Source organism: Cygnus atratus, chromosome 26, assembly GCF_013377495.2.
Source record: "Cygnus atratus isolate AKBS03 ecotype Queensland, Australia chromosome 26, CAtr_DNAZoo_HiC_assembly, whole genome shotgun sequence".
In the NCBI taxonomy this organism is placed as follows: domain Eukaryota; kingdom Metazoa; phylum Chordata; class Aves; order Anseriformes; family Anatidae; genus Cygnus; species Cygnus atratus.
In genome coordinates this window covers 624,632-642,935 of record NC_066387.1, presented here as the reverse complement: position 1 = coordinate 642,935, position 18,304 = coordinate 624,632, and the positions used below count along the sequence as shown (strand labels likewise).

General features: G+C 50.3%; 1 protein-coding gene across 2 annotated transcripts in view; it reads left to right on the top strand.

The window, feature by feature from the left end:
• SBNO2 (strawberry notch homolog 2) overlaps positions 1–18,304 on the top strand; it is a 63,201-nt gene that overhangs the window by 10,589 nt on the left and 34,308 nt on the right. For both annotated transcript variants that reach the window (XM_035569930.2, XM_035569931.2), the window contains exons 2-4: positions 4,426–4,649; positions 5,710–5,789; positions 11,476–11,599. In XM_035569930.2, the coding sequence (XP_035425823.1) occupies positions 4,524–4,649; positions 5,710–5,789; positions 11,476–11,599 (330 nt within the window). In that variant the 5' untranslated portion in view covers positions 4,426–4,523. The remainder of the gene's footprint in view (positions 1–4,425; positions 4,650–5,709; positions 5,790–11,475; positions 11,600–18,304) is intronic.

Below are 18,304 nucleotides of genomic sequence, written 5' to 3'. Positions count from 1 at the left end.
CTGCAGAGTATCTGCCCGGTGACATCTGGTGTTGCCAAGACCCAGGATAATGCAGAGCAGGCGGGCAGAAGCTCTCCTATTGATTTTAGCCTTCGTAAGTTGCTTCGGATGGAGAAGTAAAGCTGTATATTTGCTACAGCTGTTACGGGAATCACTGCTGCTGATTTCCTAGCGAAAGCTGTTACAAACTGGTAGAAAAAAAAGGTAAAAACCTGAACTCTCCAGTGAGAAGAGCAGAGACAGTATTTTAAAGGCACCAGAGGATATCGATGTCTCTAAAGCAAGTCTGTGATGCTGACCTTAGGTCAGCACAGCTCCCTTTGGAGCAGCTGAGCTTTATTTATGTGATCTATAAAGACAAGCCATTGATGCTGTTTGCAGCTCTTTGTAGCATTTGAAGAACATCTCAAGTTTTTTTTGTTACGTTTTTCTGTTGCTTTGTCTTCCTTACAGCCTTGTACTACAAACGTCTGCCTTGATTTGGAAGGCTGGAGGATCTCGGAGCAGGCTGATGGGACGGAAAACGAAGCTAGCTGTAGGTTTCTGCTCCCCACTGCTTCGTTCGGGGGGTTTGGGCGTCGTAGCACAGGCTTAATTTGTACCATCGGTCCTCTTGTCAAGTCCTCTGGGCGGAGGAGAAAAGCCAGGAGCTGGTGACAGAGAAGGAACGAGGCTCGGCCGTTCTTAAAGCCAGCCCTGGAGTTTCCCCTGTTCTGTGGGGTCACGACAAACCTTTGTCTTGCTTGGCATTCAGGCCTTGCTCTCTTACTACGTCCTTCCTGAGATGTAAATTAAAATTTCGTAGGATCTCCTGCGGACCACCAGTGGCGTCAGAGAAAAATACGAAGACAAAGAAGAAAGCAGCCCTAGAAGCCGGAGCAGAAGGCGCCTCCGGGGATGGCTGGGCAGCCGCCCCGATGGGGCTGCGTTGTTTCTCCCCGGTGCAGCTCCTTTCCTGGGTCCCTCCACAATGGGCTGGAGGTCAAAGTCTGCATTTATGCAACCCCGTTCGCCAGTTCCATCGCAATAAACCCTGCGCTTCGGGAGGAAGCCCTTGAATATTTTAACATCTCCAGCATCTTTTGGGCACGGAGACACTCGGTAGGCGGGACGTGAGCGTAGCTCTGCCCGAGGAATTCATCGGCGGTCCTTTGGGTTCAGGAGATGTAACAGCAAGCAGGCTTTGCTTAAATGGCTGCCCTTCAGCATCAGCACCTAACTCGGGTGTGCGCGGGGCCGGAGCGCCTCCGGGTAGTGCCGCTGCCCCTGCAGCCGTGCCGGTGAGCTGATGTTTGCCGAGGCAGGCCGGGATGGAGTGGCCTCTAATGAGGCTCCAAGCCTGCAAGCGGTCTGCAGAATGCTTTTTGGGAGCCCTGGTGCTGACGTTTGGCTAATAAATCAAGGGGCCTGAGGCCAGTATAACAATATTAATTAGGATGCTGGGGTGCTAGCTAAGTGTTTTTAGCTGGTTTTGCTCCTGGGCTTATGGACTATAAAGCCTGAGTGTGGATTTTATAGTGTAATAAAAAGAAACACTTCTGGTTGTAAAGGAGCGAGACTGCAGTAAATCTGTGGTGAAGTAAAGCCGGAGAAAAGGATCTAGGTGATCCTGCACCTTTGTAAAGAGTGTTTCTTCTGTTAGCAATCAATTAAAATGGTCTGGGTTTTTTTTGGTAGTTGAATGGTCTTTTCAGGCAGCCTGGTGTTACTTCTGGTGTACAAACCTTACTCTCTGGAGGCGACGTTCCGTCGTGCTCTCCTAGAGAAAATGCACCTAAGGACATCTTGGTCACTTGGGCCTTTTTTTGGCGGAGCAGTCGCAGCGAGTTTTTTACGATCTGCCGTGCTGCGGGAGGAGGCAGAGGCCGAGCAGCCCGGCGAGCCGCTTGCCAGGTTACAAAACCGTGCGGGTCCCAGGGTGGCGGCCTCTTTATCTAAAATAAAAGGGGGAGTGCTTTCTTAAACCGCAAAGTGCTCAGCCTCTGGCAAACGATGTAATTCAGTCTGGAAGCCTGCGTCTCGTGAAGGCATCTGCGTGCCCGCCGCTTGCTGGAGGAGCAGGCGGCCGATCCTCTGCTCGCTGCCCGAAGTCCCCGCATCCGAGGGCTTCGCCCGGTGCCTTCCCCCCTGGTCAGTGGCAGCCTCGCCACCCCCTGCTGGAAGGGGGTCGTCTGCTCCCCTGCACGCGTGAGCCCTGCTCGGAGATGTCCTGACGTGGCTCCAGCCACCCAGAGAAAGAAGTAAACAGTCATTTTAATTTTGCTTTCCATGACAAATGCAGAAATAATCCTGTCGGCTGAAAGGTCACTTATTTTTAAAGGGGCTCTGACTCAGAACTGACTTTTCAGAAACTCTCCTCGTAGCGAGTATCTTGTAAAAGTTCAAAGCTGGTGGTTTTTAAATTGCAGCTTCAGTTTGTGCTACTTAGATTTTCAGCATCGGTAGCTAGCTCAAGGAAAATCTACCAGCCGCTTTCCTTTGCTGGGCTGTCACACCGCAGGCTGCTGGTGGCAGACGGTCCTGGAGAGCAGAACGTGGCCCAAGGAAGACGCGTGCTTTTCTCTCAGTTTTTGGTTGTATAGATTGCTGTTAATGCTCTGTCACGTTACAGAGAATTTAGCCTCCCCCCAAAGAACCCTTTATGACATCTTTTCGTTACTTTGCAGGTGTTGGAAGTGATTTTGATTCTGTCCAGCCCTTCGGGATTAGTTTCCCTTGGAGCTTGTCACAGTACCTGCCCCTCTGGAGCAGAGCAGCTGATAAAACTTGAACGATTTAGTCCATTTAAGAAGCTGAGCGTTTACTGCTCACCGGTGGATAAGACTAATAGGAGGAGAAACCAGGTGCTGTGCCCTTTTGTGCCCCTGCCCAAGTGCCGGTGTTGTGGAACTGTCCTGGCTTTGGAGCATCGTCGGAGTTCTCGGTGCCCAAATACTGAGCGGGTGAAAGCCGTGTGATGGTTTGGGAGGTGGTGGTGGTGGGTGAGGTTTGTCTTGTGCTCGTGGCCTGCCCCCAGCCCTGCCAGGCTGTCAGGACGTGCTGGTGCTGTGTCCCGTGTGCTGCGTGGGGGCGCGGGTTGTGTCCCGGGCTTGGTGCCCACGCTTGTCTCCGCTGCTGCTCTTGCCCGGTCGTGACTCCCCGTGCCACTGCAGGTTAAATTGCCTTGCGAGGCCAAGTTAAACATGCCAGGAGTTACTTCGGAAGCTTCAACCAGGAAATTGCACTGAAGGCAACGTCTGAGCGTGGGGCTGATCCCTGCCAGAACAGCGATCCTGAAAGCCCATCGTGCTAGCAGCAGGGGGAACGAAAGGCAGCGGGTAAGTGCTTGTGTTTTAGACTAGCAGCCTTCGTGCTAAAGGTGCACCACCCACCCTGACCTTTGCTGTGCACGGCCGTGGGGAAGAGCATCGGTGCTCACTGCACAACCGCCGTGAAGCTACGGGAGACATCGGGAGTGCGGCGAGATCGGGGGCGAGCTGTGCCCCCGCCCGGCGAGGTGCTTCTCTCCTGGCTCAGGTGGAACAACGTTCCGCCTACGCGGCACATTTTCATCCTCAAGCAGTGAACCTGTCAGCGAGGATTCTTAATCTGCCGGCTGTGAATGTAGGTCGTGGCTACCTGCGAGGCTTCCAGCAGGAGGGCTGGGCTGTGTCTGCGCTGTGCTGCCGCGCGGGTACCTACAGCCGGTCAGGACTGAAGGTGAATGGCAAACAGCGACAGGCAGGCCAAGAAAAGGCTTTTTTTCCATGGGTAGCACTGCGCAAACTGTACACAGAGAGCTGGAAGTGCTGGCCATGTGTGTTCCCATCAATGATGCCAGGACTGTTTTGGAGAGAAGGTGCCCCACCGGGGGTCACATTCTTCTGGCTGTGAGAATTGAAGCTGGCATTTGCCGGGCTGAGTTAAGTGCCTGTGTGCTAATGTGTGCTGATTACTGGTGGCACGTCGGTATCTTACAGGGCTTCGGCTGGCATTCCAGCTGCTTCCTAAGAGCTCAAGCCTGCCAAATTACCTGCTAAGCCAGTGTAAGTTGCTGTGAAAATGAGTAGTCTCGGGGAATCGATTGTTTTAGTCAAGAGTTTGCTCAGAAGTTCAGAATCTTTTTGTGTATTGGAAAAGAAAATTCCTTGAGCTAAAAACCAGCACTTGGCTGCTGCAGAAATCACGGATGAGTGCGACAACCTGCCAGACTTCTGCAGCGTTTGCAGTGAGGCAGGAGAAGTGTGTTTAAGTTCGCCGTCTAGGTGAATTCCAGGTGTGGTGAGATTTGAGAACTGTTTCCCAGTAAAAACCTCTCTGTTTGGTAAAGAGGCAGCCGGCATTTGCAGCCTGCCGTCTATTTACCGATTTCTTAGCTAGGTTTGATCTTGGCTGTGCTTTCTTTCCCTCCACCGGACTTAAACGTGCGTTTCTTTTCCGTCCTAGGACATGGTGCGGGGAGAAGAGCACAGATAAAGAGCCTCCCACCGCTCCCCAGCCCGCTCCCCCTGCCCGGAGGACTTCATGCGGCGGGACCCGGGCTGATGCCCTCAGCACACGCTGCCATGGACGGGGGGAAGAGCTGTCCGCAGCACGAGCACCAGCAGGCGGGCGACGCGCTCTACAGCGTCCCTGCCTTCCGCTCCCAGCTCGCCGTGCCGGCCATGGAGGTGAGGGCCCCGCAGCAGGGCTGCCTTGGGGGTGTCCCCAGAGGGGGTCTGGGCAAGGCAGCCCAGCTCGGGAGCCGCATCCCGGGGGCCCTGGTGGGTGTTTGCGGGAGCTATTTACCAGACTTGCAAGGCAGCTGTCCAGGGGCAGGAGGTATTGATCGCGAATGCTGGAAGGTGGAGGTGACGGCCGTCTACTTACTGCCTTGGACGTGGGAGGAGAAAAACAAGGCTGTGATTAAAATGACACCTCCTTAAAAGCTGGAAGGAGCCAGGCTGCTAGGGAGAGGGATGAAGAGCTTGTGCAGAACTGCGAACTTTGTTTCCCTCTCCGCTTGTCTCTGAGAGATCCTAAATCTGTTCCTAGGTCCAGCTGTGCCTTTTTTTTGAGAGTGGCACAGCTGAATAGGGTTGTATTTGTCCCAAAACAGCTTCTAAAATAAGACCGGATCCCTGATGCATTTGTTCTGAAAAGGGCAATAAGCAGACCTTTACCCCAAAATTGTTTACGTGTCCCTGCAGCTCTGTTTCTAAGTCTTGTTTGAGTTTTGCCACATACATGAACGTACAGGTTAAAAAGAGGCCTGTCTCACCAAGCGCATGGTGCTTCAGACACGAGGTATTGTTATTTTGGATACAAAAGAGGACGTATGAAAGAGAAGCTGAGAAATAGATGTGTTCTTCCCATGATTGTACTGGTACATGCAGAGCTAAAAGCTTCCCGTGAATGTTGGACCCTGTTTAGGTGGGAAGGGGGCGGTGGGAAGTGTTCAGGCGTGTACCTGTGCAAACCAACTTCAAGAGAATTGGGTTGGTACTCGCTTTCTGCAGAGATTGAAGTTAAAGGGCGACGAAAGGGGAATGGCCCTGTCGTCCTCCGGGGGCAGGAACAGGACAGGAGGCTCAGAAGCTGGCACTGCAGAGTAGCGCTAGACTACGAGAGGTTGAGAGCCACGTCTGCTGATGGCAGGCGCCGAGGGAGAGAAGTCGCGTTCCTGGCTGAGAGCTGCAGGTGGTTGTGCTGGCCCTCAACTGCTGTAACTGTTTTGGTTTCTGCTTTCAGAATTCCATGCTGGCGGCCGACTCGTGGAGTAACTGCTACCCTGCCTCTTTCCCAACCTCATCTTTCCTAAGTGAAAACCAGTGAGTGCAGTTCTCCTTTATACAGCTCTATGCTCTTGCACACTCCGTGATTCAACTGTTTCTTTAGTGCTTTCCTTGTTTACTTTATTTCTCGAACTGATGGGGAAATAATTGCATCACACTCATCTTGTGGCATTTCATAAACTGCTACATGTTGGAAAAAGCAGCAAACAGCTTTAAAAAAAAAAAACAAAAACAACAAAACTTTGATTTCTGGTAAACCTGGTGGCTGCTGTGCGGGAGAAACAGCCTTGTTTTAGCCTGGATTTGTTACACTAATGGAGTTCCTAAACACCCCATTAGCACAATCTGGCTGAACAAATGTCGTGCATCTGGAGCTTTATATGGATGGCTTGGACAAGAGGAAGGCATTACCGGCCCCGGGTGGCAGGCTGGTGTGAGGTGAAGTTAGAATCTGCTGCTGTGTAGATGACTAGAAGCTGGCGAAATGCTCTTAGCCCACGTCTGCTGAAAAAACGTACACAACCCTAACCGTGCAACCCGGAGTTCAAGAGTCATTACTTTTTCCTCTGGTTATAACTGATACTCTGCGCTGATAAGCTCATCCCCCATGGTGCGAAGGGATGAGAATGGGCTCGTGTGAGAAATTGTGACTTCCTTCAAAGTAAAGCTGCCTAGTACACAGGGAGGTGCCACGGAGCAGAGCTGTGCCGGGTCTCAAACCTTCGCATAGTAACAGGGGTTCTGCCCTGTCTGGTGGGAAAATCATCCCGACTACATGCCTGAAACAGCATTTTTGGGGACTCTTTGTATAATGATAGATGCTGTTCTTCCCTCTCCTCCTTCCCTTTATGATGAACCTCCATCCTGGATCAGAAGGATGGATGCTGGATATGACAGGAGATATTTGGGGTGACATAAAGTGGCCACGTGCTGTCACAGAGTGACGGGTTGGAGCTCTGTTGGGACAGGGAGATGCTGATTGCTGGGAAGAAGGTCTGAAGGCTGGCCGACGGCCGCTTCGGTCGCTGTGAATACAGGGAGTGGCACAGATGTACAGGATGTGTTTTTATTTAGGTCAGAGGTGGAAGGAAGAAAAGTAAAAGAAACAGAACTTGGTATCACGAGCTAGAAACCGTGTTCCAGGTGCTTGAGGATTTAGTTCAACCTCCTTCCTGAATGGATTTTAGCATCTTCGTGGAAAAGCAGAGATCCATCCTCCTGAGCGCTCCAGTTCCAGGCTGGCTGTCAGCAGGACGATCAGCTCCTCTGGTCAGGGCAGTGGGACCCCTTTTGTCTCCGAATTAGTTAGCTTGTTTGTCGTCTGCAGAGGAAGGTAGCCAGCAGCGATAGGGTGAATGTAAGAGGACAGTTCTTGCTGTACGACTACCAAGAAGCTGTCCCACAGGTGCTGAGTGGAGCTCTGCCTTGTTAGTTACTCCCCAAAGTGAGAACTGGAGAGGAGCTATCAGATAAGTTCAGTATCTTTGCTCTTAGCTAGCCCGTCTCTGATTGGAAGAGGGTGTACTTTTTGAGCATGATTCCTGTAAATTACAGTTTGTGAACCCTCAAGAGAGCTATAACAGAATTTCTGTTTTGCTGCATTGAACCACAAGATTAGATTGTGTTTGTCTATTGTGTGTTTTTTTTTTCTTTGACCGTTTGTTCTGGTTTTGCCCCTCACTTTTTTCTTGTGTAGCGCTGCTCTTTGCTGTTTGTTTCGACTCTGCTGGAAATGTTATAGCCTTGATCCTGCAAAGACATGCCTCCATTTAACACTGGTGTAAACTTGTTGACTTTGCTATCGTTACTGTAGGAAAGGAGGCTCATTGCAGCGTTTATTTTCTGGAGAACGGTTTAGTCAAGGCCGCACCTTTAGCTTCCTGTTTTTCATATCCTGGTAGCTGTAAAAATTACCTTTCAGGTGAAATTTTTCATATCTGTATTTCATGACAAATAAAAGAAGCCTGTCCTTTTGTATTTGAAAACTGCAGCTGAGCTTTTTTACGTGGGATATTATAGGCTGAGTGCGCTACAGGTAGAAACCCCAAAGGGATGGAAACAGAGAGGGGGATTCTAAAGAGAGTCACAATTAAAGCTACCACATTGTAGGAATAAAAATATAAATATAGATGGGATTAGAATTAGTCCAAGATTCTTCAAAATCCTGGTAGCAGAAGCCTCCTTTGCGAGTGGCTGTGTTTGGACACGGCTTACTCCCCTAGCAAACGGCTTTGTCCTGAGGCAGGTTTTTCCTGTTTCTTTTCAGTAGTTTCATGCTAGAAATTTCATGCTAGCATTTCTTTAAGAGATACCAAGGCTCGCCTCTTTGTTTCAGCTTTTCTTAACCTGAAAATGTAAACAGTGGATTAAATGTTGCTGAAAGAACAAACGGTGTTCAGGTGGCCTGCAGGGAAGGACTGGAGCTGGGCTGATTTCAGGGCGGTTATCCCAGAAGCGCTGGGCTTCCTTCGCAGCGCTGGGCTCAGTGCACTCCTTGCTTCAGGGAGCTCTGGGTCAGGCCTGTTGAGCTGTTGGAAGTGGTGTCACCCATCTACAGAAAGTATTTCTCAAAACCAGGAGCGAAGATTTCTTGCCGGGTTTCTAAAACACACACCTCCCTTCTCTTGTACTGCTTTCATGCACTTCTCCACTTCACCACCAGTGAGTGGAGTACCACGTGCTATTATGTAAAGTAGGCTTTGAAATCGTGAATTGGTCTAATGATAGGGAAGAGGAGTGCCTAGATTGTTGTCTAGGCAGTAGGTGACCTTGCCAGCCCGCCTCTCATCATCTGCTGGTCTGAGATGTGGAATTTGCATCTCTGGATGGGGTCTGCACCATCAGAGCACAGCGCCTGGCTGAAACACCCAAAGGAGGTCTGCACTGAAATCACAGCATGGCCCCCGAGGGGCTTCAAGTGCATCGGACGCGTAGCTGAGCAGCTGGCGTGGAGCAGGCACGGTATCACGGAAGGATGGAGACCCAGCTCCCGGGAGGGACGTGCACTGCATTGGCTCACCAGAGGTGTGGATCCCAGTAAGCCTGCCCCCAGCGCGTTCCTCTGGGTCCTTCTGTTGAAAATGTGAGTTTCAGGGAAATTAAAGGAAATGATCAAATTCTTTTTCAAAAAAACAAGCAAACAAAATGCCCAACAGCCTTCTTTTGGAGTTATATGTGAAATAGCCCTACCAGGCGACCCGCTGGCTGGACTGACATCAAATGATTTGGGTGAGTCAGATGTCAGTTCAGGTTTGCCTTGTACCAAACTGTTCCACTGCTTCTATATTTAAAGTGGGTGGCAGCAAAAACAGCAGTCTTGCTCTTTAAAGCAATTGTCTGAACTTGATATAATCCAAAGATGCTCCCCACCCAGCTCGTGATGTCCCAGAAAGATGAAAGAATTTCTGAGCCATTATTCCTTCCAAGAGGGTAGGAAGCAGCTCTGCAGTAAGACTGATGATGTTTGTTGGCTGCCAAACGTCGTGCACCTTCACGGACTTTCCTTTACATTCCCCTTGGTTGCTTCAAGAGGCAACCTCAATGTGAATCGGTGGCTGAAAGGGACTGATGTAGCGCTTGCACCCAGAGTAGCTTCCATGGAGCAGTTTGCTGGTAACCAAATCCTGGAGAAGGTGAGCGGGTATGGACAGGGCAATCTTTCTCTGAGGCTGTTTTCACATCCTGGCTCTGGCAGTGCGGCGAGGTTCCTTACTCGATTCTTGCCGTTAACGCTGGTTTTGCAGTCTGATCCAAGCCAACCTGTCAGTGGCTTTATGCCAGCTCTTCAAACGAGGGTGGGTGTCTTCTGAGTTCGTGGTGGAGGAAAAAAAGGCAGAGCACAGTACCAAAGGTACTAAAAGGGTGATGGGAACTGTTGCGTGCTTAGTGGCTTTCCTAAGAGGGTCTCAGAACAGTGCACTGAATTCCTATTAGCCTTTATGTCAGGCCTCCACGAGAAGAAAAGCATCTCACGTTCACAGCTTTGAAACCCAGATTAAGGGAAGCAAAGCAACACGCCAGTGCTGGTCATGGCACAGCAGTTCCAGCCAGGGAGGCCGGGGCTGTCTCGGTTTGGTTTCCTTCCCGTTACCTTAGCTGACTTCTGGCCAGCCCCACAAGGCACTGGTGGAATGGGAGGTGATGATAATTTTTCTGGTAAAAATAGTTTTCCCTATTCCTGGTTAGTTCGTTAAGCGCTGGCCAAGCTCTGTCCTCGTGCAAAGGAGAGAGTGAGACCACAGCAGCTTCAGCCTGAAAGCAGCTCAACAAGCCTTTCCTGTGCGTAAATACGTTAATTCCCAGAAACTGTACCCGGATTTTAATTTGGCTGAATAGATTGAGGAGCCACAAGGCAGCGTTAAATTGCCAGATCTATTACATGCAAGGGTGCTAAATCCACCCCTGTTGCTTTTTGAGAGCGTTATCTTTACGGTGCAAAGAAAAAAAAAGGAGATAACATAAATACGTATGTAACGTGAAGCACGGCGTATGAATGAGCTGCTAGCCACACGTGGTATTTTAATTGCTTAATAATATTTTGGTGGCGTAGTCATTCCCCAGCTCTTCTCCTGGATGGTATTCCTTTTTAAATTTTGCTTCTCCCTCCCCTCACGTTGCCTTGCTGAAGCTGATCGCTGTGGTTTCTGAGAGCTTGGCACCACGAAGAGCGCACAGCTTGCCACGAGAGGAAACCAGGCAGTTCGGCCGAACCGTGGCTCCAGCATGAAAATGTGTTGGGTGGCGATTGCCCAAGCGGTGTGAGTGCACAGCCCTTACGGGAAAGATTACGAAGCACATTCCTTGCTCCTGCAGGAGAGGGAAAGGCTCGCGTGTGTAATAGCAAAACCAGAAGGCAGCCTGAGTGCGGGCCAGAGGCTGCCCCTGCGAGGGAGGAAGGGAATTGCTCTTGTGCAATCCTTACCTACCTTCTGCTTGCAGGAAGCCAGCGCCGGGGGGAGAGCAGGAGGAAGTGCTGGCGTGTGCCCTGCCCAGCAGGGAGGAATCAGAAGACCTTTGCCTTTTTTCACTTGTTAGTGCAGTCGAGATTTTGCTTTGTTACTAGGCATAATCGGCTCCATCCAGAATCCATCCCTGCCTGGGCTAACAGTTCTGTCTGGGCGTGCGTGTCCCTAACCCTCCCGTCTTTCTGTCTTTAAGCCGAGCTCTGTGGCTGGTGTGAAGCTCTCTGCCAGGGGTGTACAAAGGGGGCTGTTCTCTTTCCAACTCCGCGAGCTCGTCTGTGCTACTTTGCAGTTTTATGACCCGAAGAAGCACTCGGGTGTGATATTTCCGTGAAACTCGATGCTTGTCCTTATGCAGTGTGATTGTCAGGTTCCATCACACCTGTCAAACGCTTGGCACTGGGACATCATCAGGCTTATTTTGCTTTGTTGTCAGGACTGAAATATTATTTAGTCCTGCAGATTATTATTTTTTTCTATGAAATCCTTCCCAATTTACACAAATTGCTGAGAATTCAATTCTTAATCTTAATGCAGCTCTCCAGATTCTTGCGCTCCTCAGTCTGGGAAGTAGGATGCAACTTGCAGCTCTCTTATTTTGCCGTGTAGATATCTCTTCTGGGTAAACACACCTTTTTAAAATCAATCTCTTGTATGTGTCACCCCGTAAATGACCCTTCACCGCTGATGCTGGAGTCTGAAGCAACCTGAGGAATACTCAGAACTGCCAGGAAGTAACTGCTTTTCCCATTTCCTTACAGGCAATATTTTAATTCCCCTCACGATTTTTATATGAATTCCATCAGCAGACCACATTTCTTGGATACAAACTATGCATCTGTGGACCCCACTGACTTCTTACCAAAAAATGGTGATTTTCCTCAGGTGAGTACATAGCTACTGATGGCTTTGGGGAAAAACTGTACTTTTGTGGTGGTGGGTTTTGTTTTTCAGGGTTGTGGTATAGAGGGGAAAGGAAGAGGCCAGCAGTGTCTTAAATTTGTCTGGCCTCACGTAGGAATTGCACACAAATGGGATAAAGTCTGCTAGCAGCAATTCAGAAGCCATCCATTGTCTTGGCAGGAGCAAAAATTGCTTCTGGCTTTTAAAAATACATTTAACAAACACTGACAGCACATGGGAGAATCCTGTTTGCAGGAGGGAGTAGGTAAGTGTGAATGTGAAAATGCTTCAGTCAGTTAATTCATTTGCCTCCTAAAACTTTTTTCACTTAGACATATTGCACTTGCTTTCTTGCTAATTACAAGTGGTGGATTCCTGAGCAGTGAATGTTTAAGGACTATGTCAGCTCAGCCCCTAACGAACTCAGGGTTGAGCCAGTTCCTGTTTTTTTTCTTTTTTTTTTTCTTCGATGTTGGTGAAGTGTGGGAGTCAGTCTCCCTAGTTCATTTGGCATCCCTAGGGACCAGCAGGCATCCTTACCTCTGGGATTCCTCTGGGCTGGAAGATCTTTCCGTAGAGTTTTTGAAATGTTTCACTTGCTTTTAGCAACATCTTCTGGTAAGATGAGTCAGTGAAGGCTGGAAAGTGCAGCTTCTGTGACAGAGCTGACTTGAAATAAAGAAGGGGCTAACTACATCCTTTCTGGGAGTTAATATAGATGCTAGCAGTGTCTGTGCATGTTCTTTGCAATGTTTTTTTTTATACCCAGTGTCTGAAGATACATAGTGAGTGAAACTGTAGAAAGTTACCCTGCTCTGACCTATCAAGGCAACAGCCAAACTGAATGAACTCTGTAGCCCCGGCCCTCCTATCTCAGTAAGTTACTGCACTGATTACTGGGGAAGCAGATAATGTGCTGGATGCAGTGCAGCATCCTCCCTCAGGTAGTCAAAGGGCACAGCCTGCTGTGCTTCAGGAACTTCAAAGCAGCAGCCGAGGAGTGCGGCAGAGCTGCAGAGCACCCCGTCGCTGCCAGCCCCTGGCCTGTGACCTGAACCGCTGTTGGAGCACGGCTCTCCCTGCAGGCAGAAAACATGAGAAGGGGCAGAACTGGCACTGCAGGGCTGGCACGTGCTTCAAGTCAAGTGCAGAGTAGGTTTTTGATTAGACAATGCAATGAGGAGCTTACGTGAAAAATTTCAGGGTAATTTTTGTATACTTAAGGTCTCCTAATGAGGCTTTATTAGCAGGCTGGCTGGGGGCTCAGCAGTTGCTGACAGATCGGACCTTACAGCCTCAAAGGTGCCCAGGGGATATCAAAGGAACCTCTCAGGTGTGCAGAACCATGGGCTGCGTTCAGAATCTTCATCTATGTTATCTGCAAGTCAAATCAGTTTCATTAAAAGTACTCTTTTTTTCTGGTCACACAAAAGCTTACCAGCAGAGCCAGGCTTCCTCTGCGTGTGGGAAGGAGCTAATCTGAACATCGCAGTTGTCTGCCCCAGGTCTGTGCCTCGGCGTGGCAGATAAGCACAGCGGTGCTGTTGGGGTGTGTATGCAATGGAGCTGTTTGGTTCCAACCCTTTCTGCATTCAGGTGAAGATTGACCCTTCTAGATCTTCGCTCTTAATTCTAGCCGTGCCCTGCAGCGCAGCGCTAAGTTGCTGAGAACAGCAGAAGAGAGACGTGAGGATAAACTGGGGCAGTATGTATGTGCTTTGGGCTGGCATCGTGCTTTGATACATCAAGAAATGCTTCAGTAGGCCCCAGTAAGCTCCTGTGAGCTTTTGAATGCTTTTTTTCCTCTAACTGCCGAATGTCAAGACACGTGTATAAACAGAAACTCTTTCCTTTGTAATCTCTGTTCCTCCTGCATGATTCATTGAGATGCCTCAGCTTCTTGCTTTGCAGTGGATGCAGTGTCACGAACGTTGGATTATGCTGCTGAATTGGTTCAGCAGGGAAGAGCAGCTTGACTGTAAAGAACTTTATTCAGAAATGTGGCATGAAATGCATCTATAGCAGTAGAAACAGCAATTTGATGCATTTCCCCTCTTCTTGAGGGAGATGTGCGAATTCCCGCTGTGTTATTTTCTTGGCAAGCCCAGAGAGACATTTCAAACCTCCTTGGGGGTCTCATTTCTGCAGGTTTGGTTTTACACATGCTGGGGATTCGAGCCCTTTGAGGTAAGCCACTGGTGTGGTAACCCAAATTCAGCTCCTTGAGCAGAGCTGCCGGGGGTGCTTTGTGTTTGCGACTCACCCGACGCCACCAGGCTGCGCGGTCACCAGTAGCTGTTGCTGGTCCAGAGTCTTCTGACTGGATAAAACCAGATAAGTAAATGAATTATAATAGCATTGATCTTGGCCTCCTGCAGAATTAATTGTGGGAGGAATGAGGCAGAAATGTGATCTGCTCAACCTGTGCGAGCCATTTAGCAGCCTGCGATGGGAAGAGGGAGACGGGTCCTCTCCGCAGGTCTCGGCGTGCAGGTCTGGTGTAGTTTGGCTGACGGGTTTAACGGGAAAGGGGCTTAATTGCTTTAACTCGCACACTTTCTAGTATCTAAGTGGTCGATCAGCTTCCTTCCCCTGCTGCATGCGGAAATCGATCTCCGCCAGCTTGACAAGGGCAGATTTTGGAGATTCTTTGTGAAAAGGAGAAGCCCAGCTGCTGTGAGACTGCACCTGTTACAAGGTGCTTGCAGAAGTTGTTTTGATTCAAGAATAGGAATGAAGCGTCCATCTCTGAATCCATCACAGCCAAGCGAGTTCTTTCGCTTTGCTGTCGCACCACACAGAGCAGGTAGTGCCACATAGGTTCACACACGGATTAGAGCATTTTATGGGTGTTTTTCTGTCCTGCTCAGTGGTTCTCTGTAAGCACGTGCACTGAGCGTTACTGCCTGGGACTTTCTGGAGATTCCCACAGATAACCCAAGGCAGTGATGTGTCACCCTGTGTGCTCTGAAACCGAGAAACACTGAATAAGATTTTTGTTAGAGCTTTGTTTTCCAATATGAAACTGCTCTGATCTAGTTAGTGTTTCAGAGTGGCGTCTGTCTGGGGCTGCCACAGTGCAGACAGACGTGTGCTTGCCAGGTGCCTAGTGTGACAGCGCTAATGTGAAAGAACACAAGTTTTGTGCTCTTCTGTCTCCCCAAGAGGCGTTTTAGTCTTAGCCAACCTCCAGCTCGGGCTGCTTGCCACGCTGACGCGTGGAGCCAGAGCAGCCTTTCTGAACCCTTGGCTCTTGTCGCCTTCGAGCTTTTTGCGGGGTTTGCTGCAAGTGCTCTGACATGTTAGCATGTGGTAAGCACTAATGTGGAAATACGTTGATATAACCTAGGGCTCCCTAAACTGCTAGCCATTCCAAAGAAAAGCTGATGCTTTTCTGTAGGAGCCAGAATTGGAGCTTGGATCTCATAGAGCGGGCAATTAACTGGAGGCAGTGGCATCCATCTGGAGTCATCCGGGAATGTCCTGGAGCCTTTCCATCCCTTGCTTCAGCAGTATTTTCCACTTTACTGATTTCCTGCTGTCCCAGATGCCAAACTGTTAAATATTAACAATCTGCACGGAAAGCTGAAACATGCCATTCAGGAGGTGTGGGAGCAGCTTGGGTGGCTGTATCTTTTCAGGTGACTGTATAGGAAAGTACCTGTCTTTTCTGTACTTGCCTGGTGTGGTGGCAGGAGTGGCAAGTCCCATGAAACGTGGTGCTGTTATGACCATGCCAGACTAAGGACTGAAACCAGAGAGAGAACATGAAGAGTTTGCACGTTTTGGTAAGAGATTCCTGATTAAATCTGTGGTCACTGGGCAGCTGAGATAAATTGGCTGCTTATGTGAGAACCTCGGCTGTCTTCATACGTGAGTACAGCTTATTCTCTCGTCTTTGTTCGGATACCAGAATCCGGCCTGTGACAGCAAGCTCTGCTGTGCTACTGACCCGCACCCTCAGGTTACAGCGCTGGATGTGTCTGCGTGCAGTCTGTGTGTGCCTGCGTGCAGCCCGGCAGTGCTGGCCTTTCTGCACGCTGTCCTGGGGGCCCAGAGGAAGGGGATGGAAATGTCATCCCTGAGGTGGGGTGAAGCTTTGGGATCCTGTGTGTGATTTGATGGTGAGCTGGTGAACGCTGTGTCCCCAGCATGTACCTGCGGCTGTTCGGGGCTGCAGCGGGACTCCAGCCTAGAGTCAGGCTGCAGAGGTGGTTTCTCTTTCAAGAGTTTTCCGGGGATGCACGTGATGCTGAAAATGGATTTAAAAGGTCTAAAGAGCAGATGCCTACTGATTCTGTCGAAGTGTTTGTGCAGTAAACACTTCCTGCTGGTGGTGGTGATCTGAGGATTGTTTGTGTGACCGAGGGCTTGAGAAACCGACCCAAGGGTGCAGAGTGGGAGGCTGAACTTTCTTCCTCCAGCGCTACCATTTGAGTCCCCGTCTTCTCTCCCTGTTTTGTCTCAGGGCTGCTCAGCTGCACCTTCAGAATGCAGACTGCTGGCCAGATGGTGCCATCAGAGGGAGTTGCCACACTTGTTAACTGCTCTGGGAATTTCTTTTTAGTTGAATCATTCACCACTGGCACTCGGGTCTGGTGAGAAGCCATTTCTGCGTGTATCGCAGCAGCCTCGATGAATGCCTGCTGCATGTTGGAAAAGATGCTTCATGTGCGTGGCCAGAACAGCCGAATGGGGACTTGTTTCCTCCACAGTATTTTTGTTTTTTTTGGCTTGCTCTTGGGTGATTCATCCTTGCCGGTCTGTTGGCATTCTTTATGTAAACAAGTGGCTTAAATTAAGGTTTAGAAAATAGTTATGAGGCCATATTGGAGTCTGATAGCACTTCTCGATCTTGGGAACTGTTGTCTTAAGCCAGAGCCTTGCTCAGACCTTGTGGTGTCGTCATCTGACAGAAAAAGTCTGCTGACTGCACATACATCCTTAGAAATCAAACCCCAGAGGAGATGCACGACTTCGGTTTCCCCAGCTCCCCTCCGTGTCTGCTTTTTACTCCTACCTGGCCTCGAAACCTGAAGTCTCGAGGTGCCGCTGAGCCCGCTGCCGCTATGCAGTAATTCTGTCACAAAGGCATTTTTATCACAGCAGTGCTATCTCTTGTCGCTGCTGCTCGGCGCTGTTGGCTGCCACAACAAAACGCTCAGTCCGGGAGGTTTGAGTTTATGCTCTGGCATCTGGTGTCTCCAGGCCAGCGTCTGTTAACCGCGGTCTGAGCGCCGAGCCTTATCGAAAAGCAGAGCGAGCTGTTCTAGAAAAGCATGCCTGTCGCTTAAATACTTGCTTCTCAGCCACCACAGGTTTTTCTTTAAGCTTCGCTGTTCCGTCCTGTTTAGAATCACCTAAAACACGCGGCTCTGCCCGTTTCCTCGGAGCCTTTTTCTGATGGCCACTCTGCTTCCCTTTGCCTAACTTCACTCAGCTTGTTCCTTCAGTTCGTCCAGCCCAGGGCCTTTCTGAACACGGAGGCTCCTCTGCTGACTGCGTTTTTCCTAAGTCCCACTGAAAACAAAGCTGCCCTTCCTGCAGCGGGGCTGAGCAGCTCCCGGTGAGCTCGGACGGTGTGGACACGGCGCCCTGCGAGGGAGCCCAGCCGGGGCTCGTTCCTTTCCTTTGCTCGTTCCTTCCTCGCGCACTGCAGCAGCTCGACGTGCAGCTGCTTTGGCAGGGAGCTCGGGCACCCCTTCTAAAACTGAGCTGTGCTCAGGCTGGAGGAAGGAGGTCAGTCCAGCCTGGTCTAGGCTGTGGGGTCAGGCAGGAGCTGGCTGCTGTTGGGTTGAGCCGTTCGCAGGAGTGCGGTAAGGTGCAGTTACAGCCTCGTGCGATCCCTTTCAGACAGCTCGTGGTGTGGGGGGGCCCTTGGCCACGTGTTAATCGTACACCAGCCCTCTTCCTACTACCACCCCCTTGCGATCTCCTATTAATCTTTCTCGTTAAAGGGAGGGGGCAATTAACCTACTCTTAAAAAAAAAGTATTAATTTTTAAAGGTGCGTCAGCGCACAGAGCTGTGGTGATTTAAGAGAAATCAATGTACCAGTTATTAAATTATAAGAAGGACTCGGTGCTGACCGAGATGAAGAGTTTCCCAGAATAAGAAACCACCTGGAATTTCCTATCGCTGTCCTGGAGTTATGTCTACGGGGAATACAGATAGTAAAGTCAATTAGCAGACAATTAACCGGCTCTGGTGCCTCCAAAGAGCTTTGCGAACAAGTTGCTGTACACGCTCACCTCTTTGTCTTCGAACTCTGGGGCTGGGCTTCTGGCCTGACTTAATTACACTCGAAAAACACTTTTGGTGAGGTGCCTAACACTTGGTGCCATGGTTTAGAGAAGCAGAGGTGGGGATTACGGCGGCGCGCCTGACCCGGTTACGGTAAGCGTGGTTCTGCTGCGCTGGTGGCTGTGGCGTGCGCCCCACGGAAGGGCAGCCGAGAGCGTGGTGTTTGTCTGGCACGGGCTGTGTGGCTCAGCACCTGCAGGGTGCCTGGGCGATCGCACGCCAGATAGCACCACGAGACGATCCCCCAGCAAAGGGCTGAGCACCAGCCTGGGCTCCCGGCTCAGGGCTGTGCCGGCGTCGCCTTCCTTCGTCTCCTCGCACACCGACGGCATCAGCAGGGGCGGAGGTTTGGCTGCCTCGTCTCCCCGTCGCTGGGTGAGCTTTA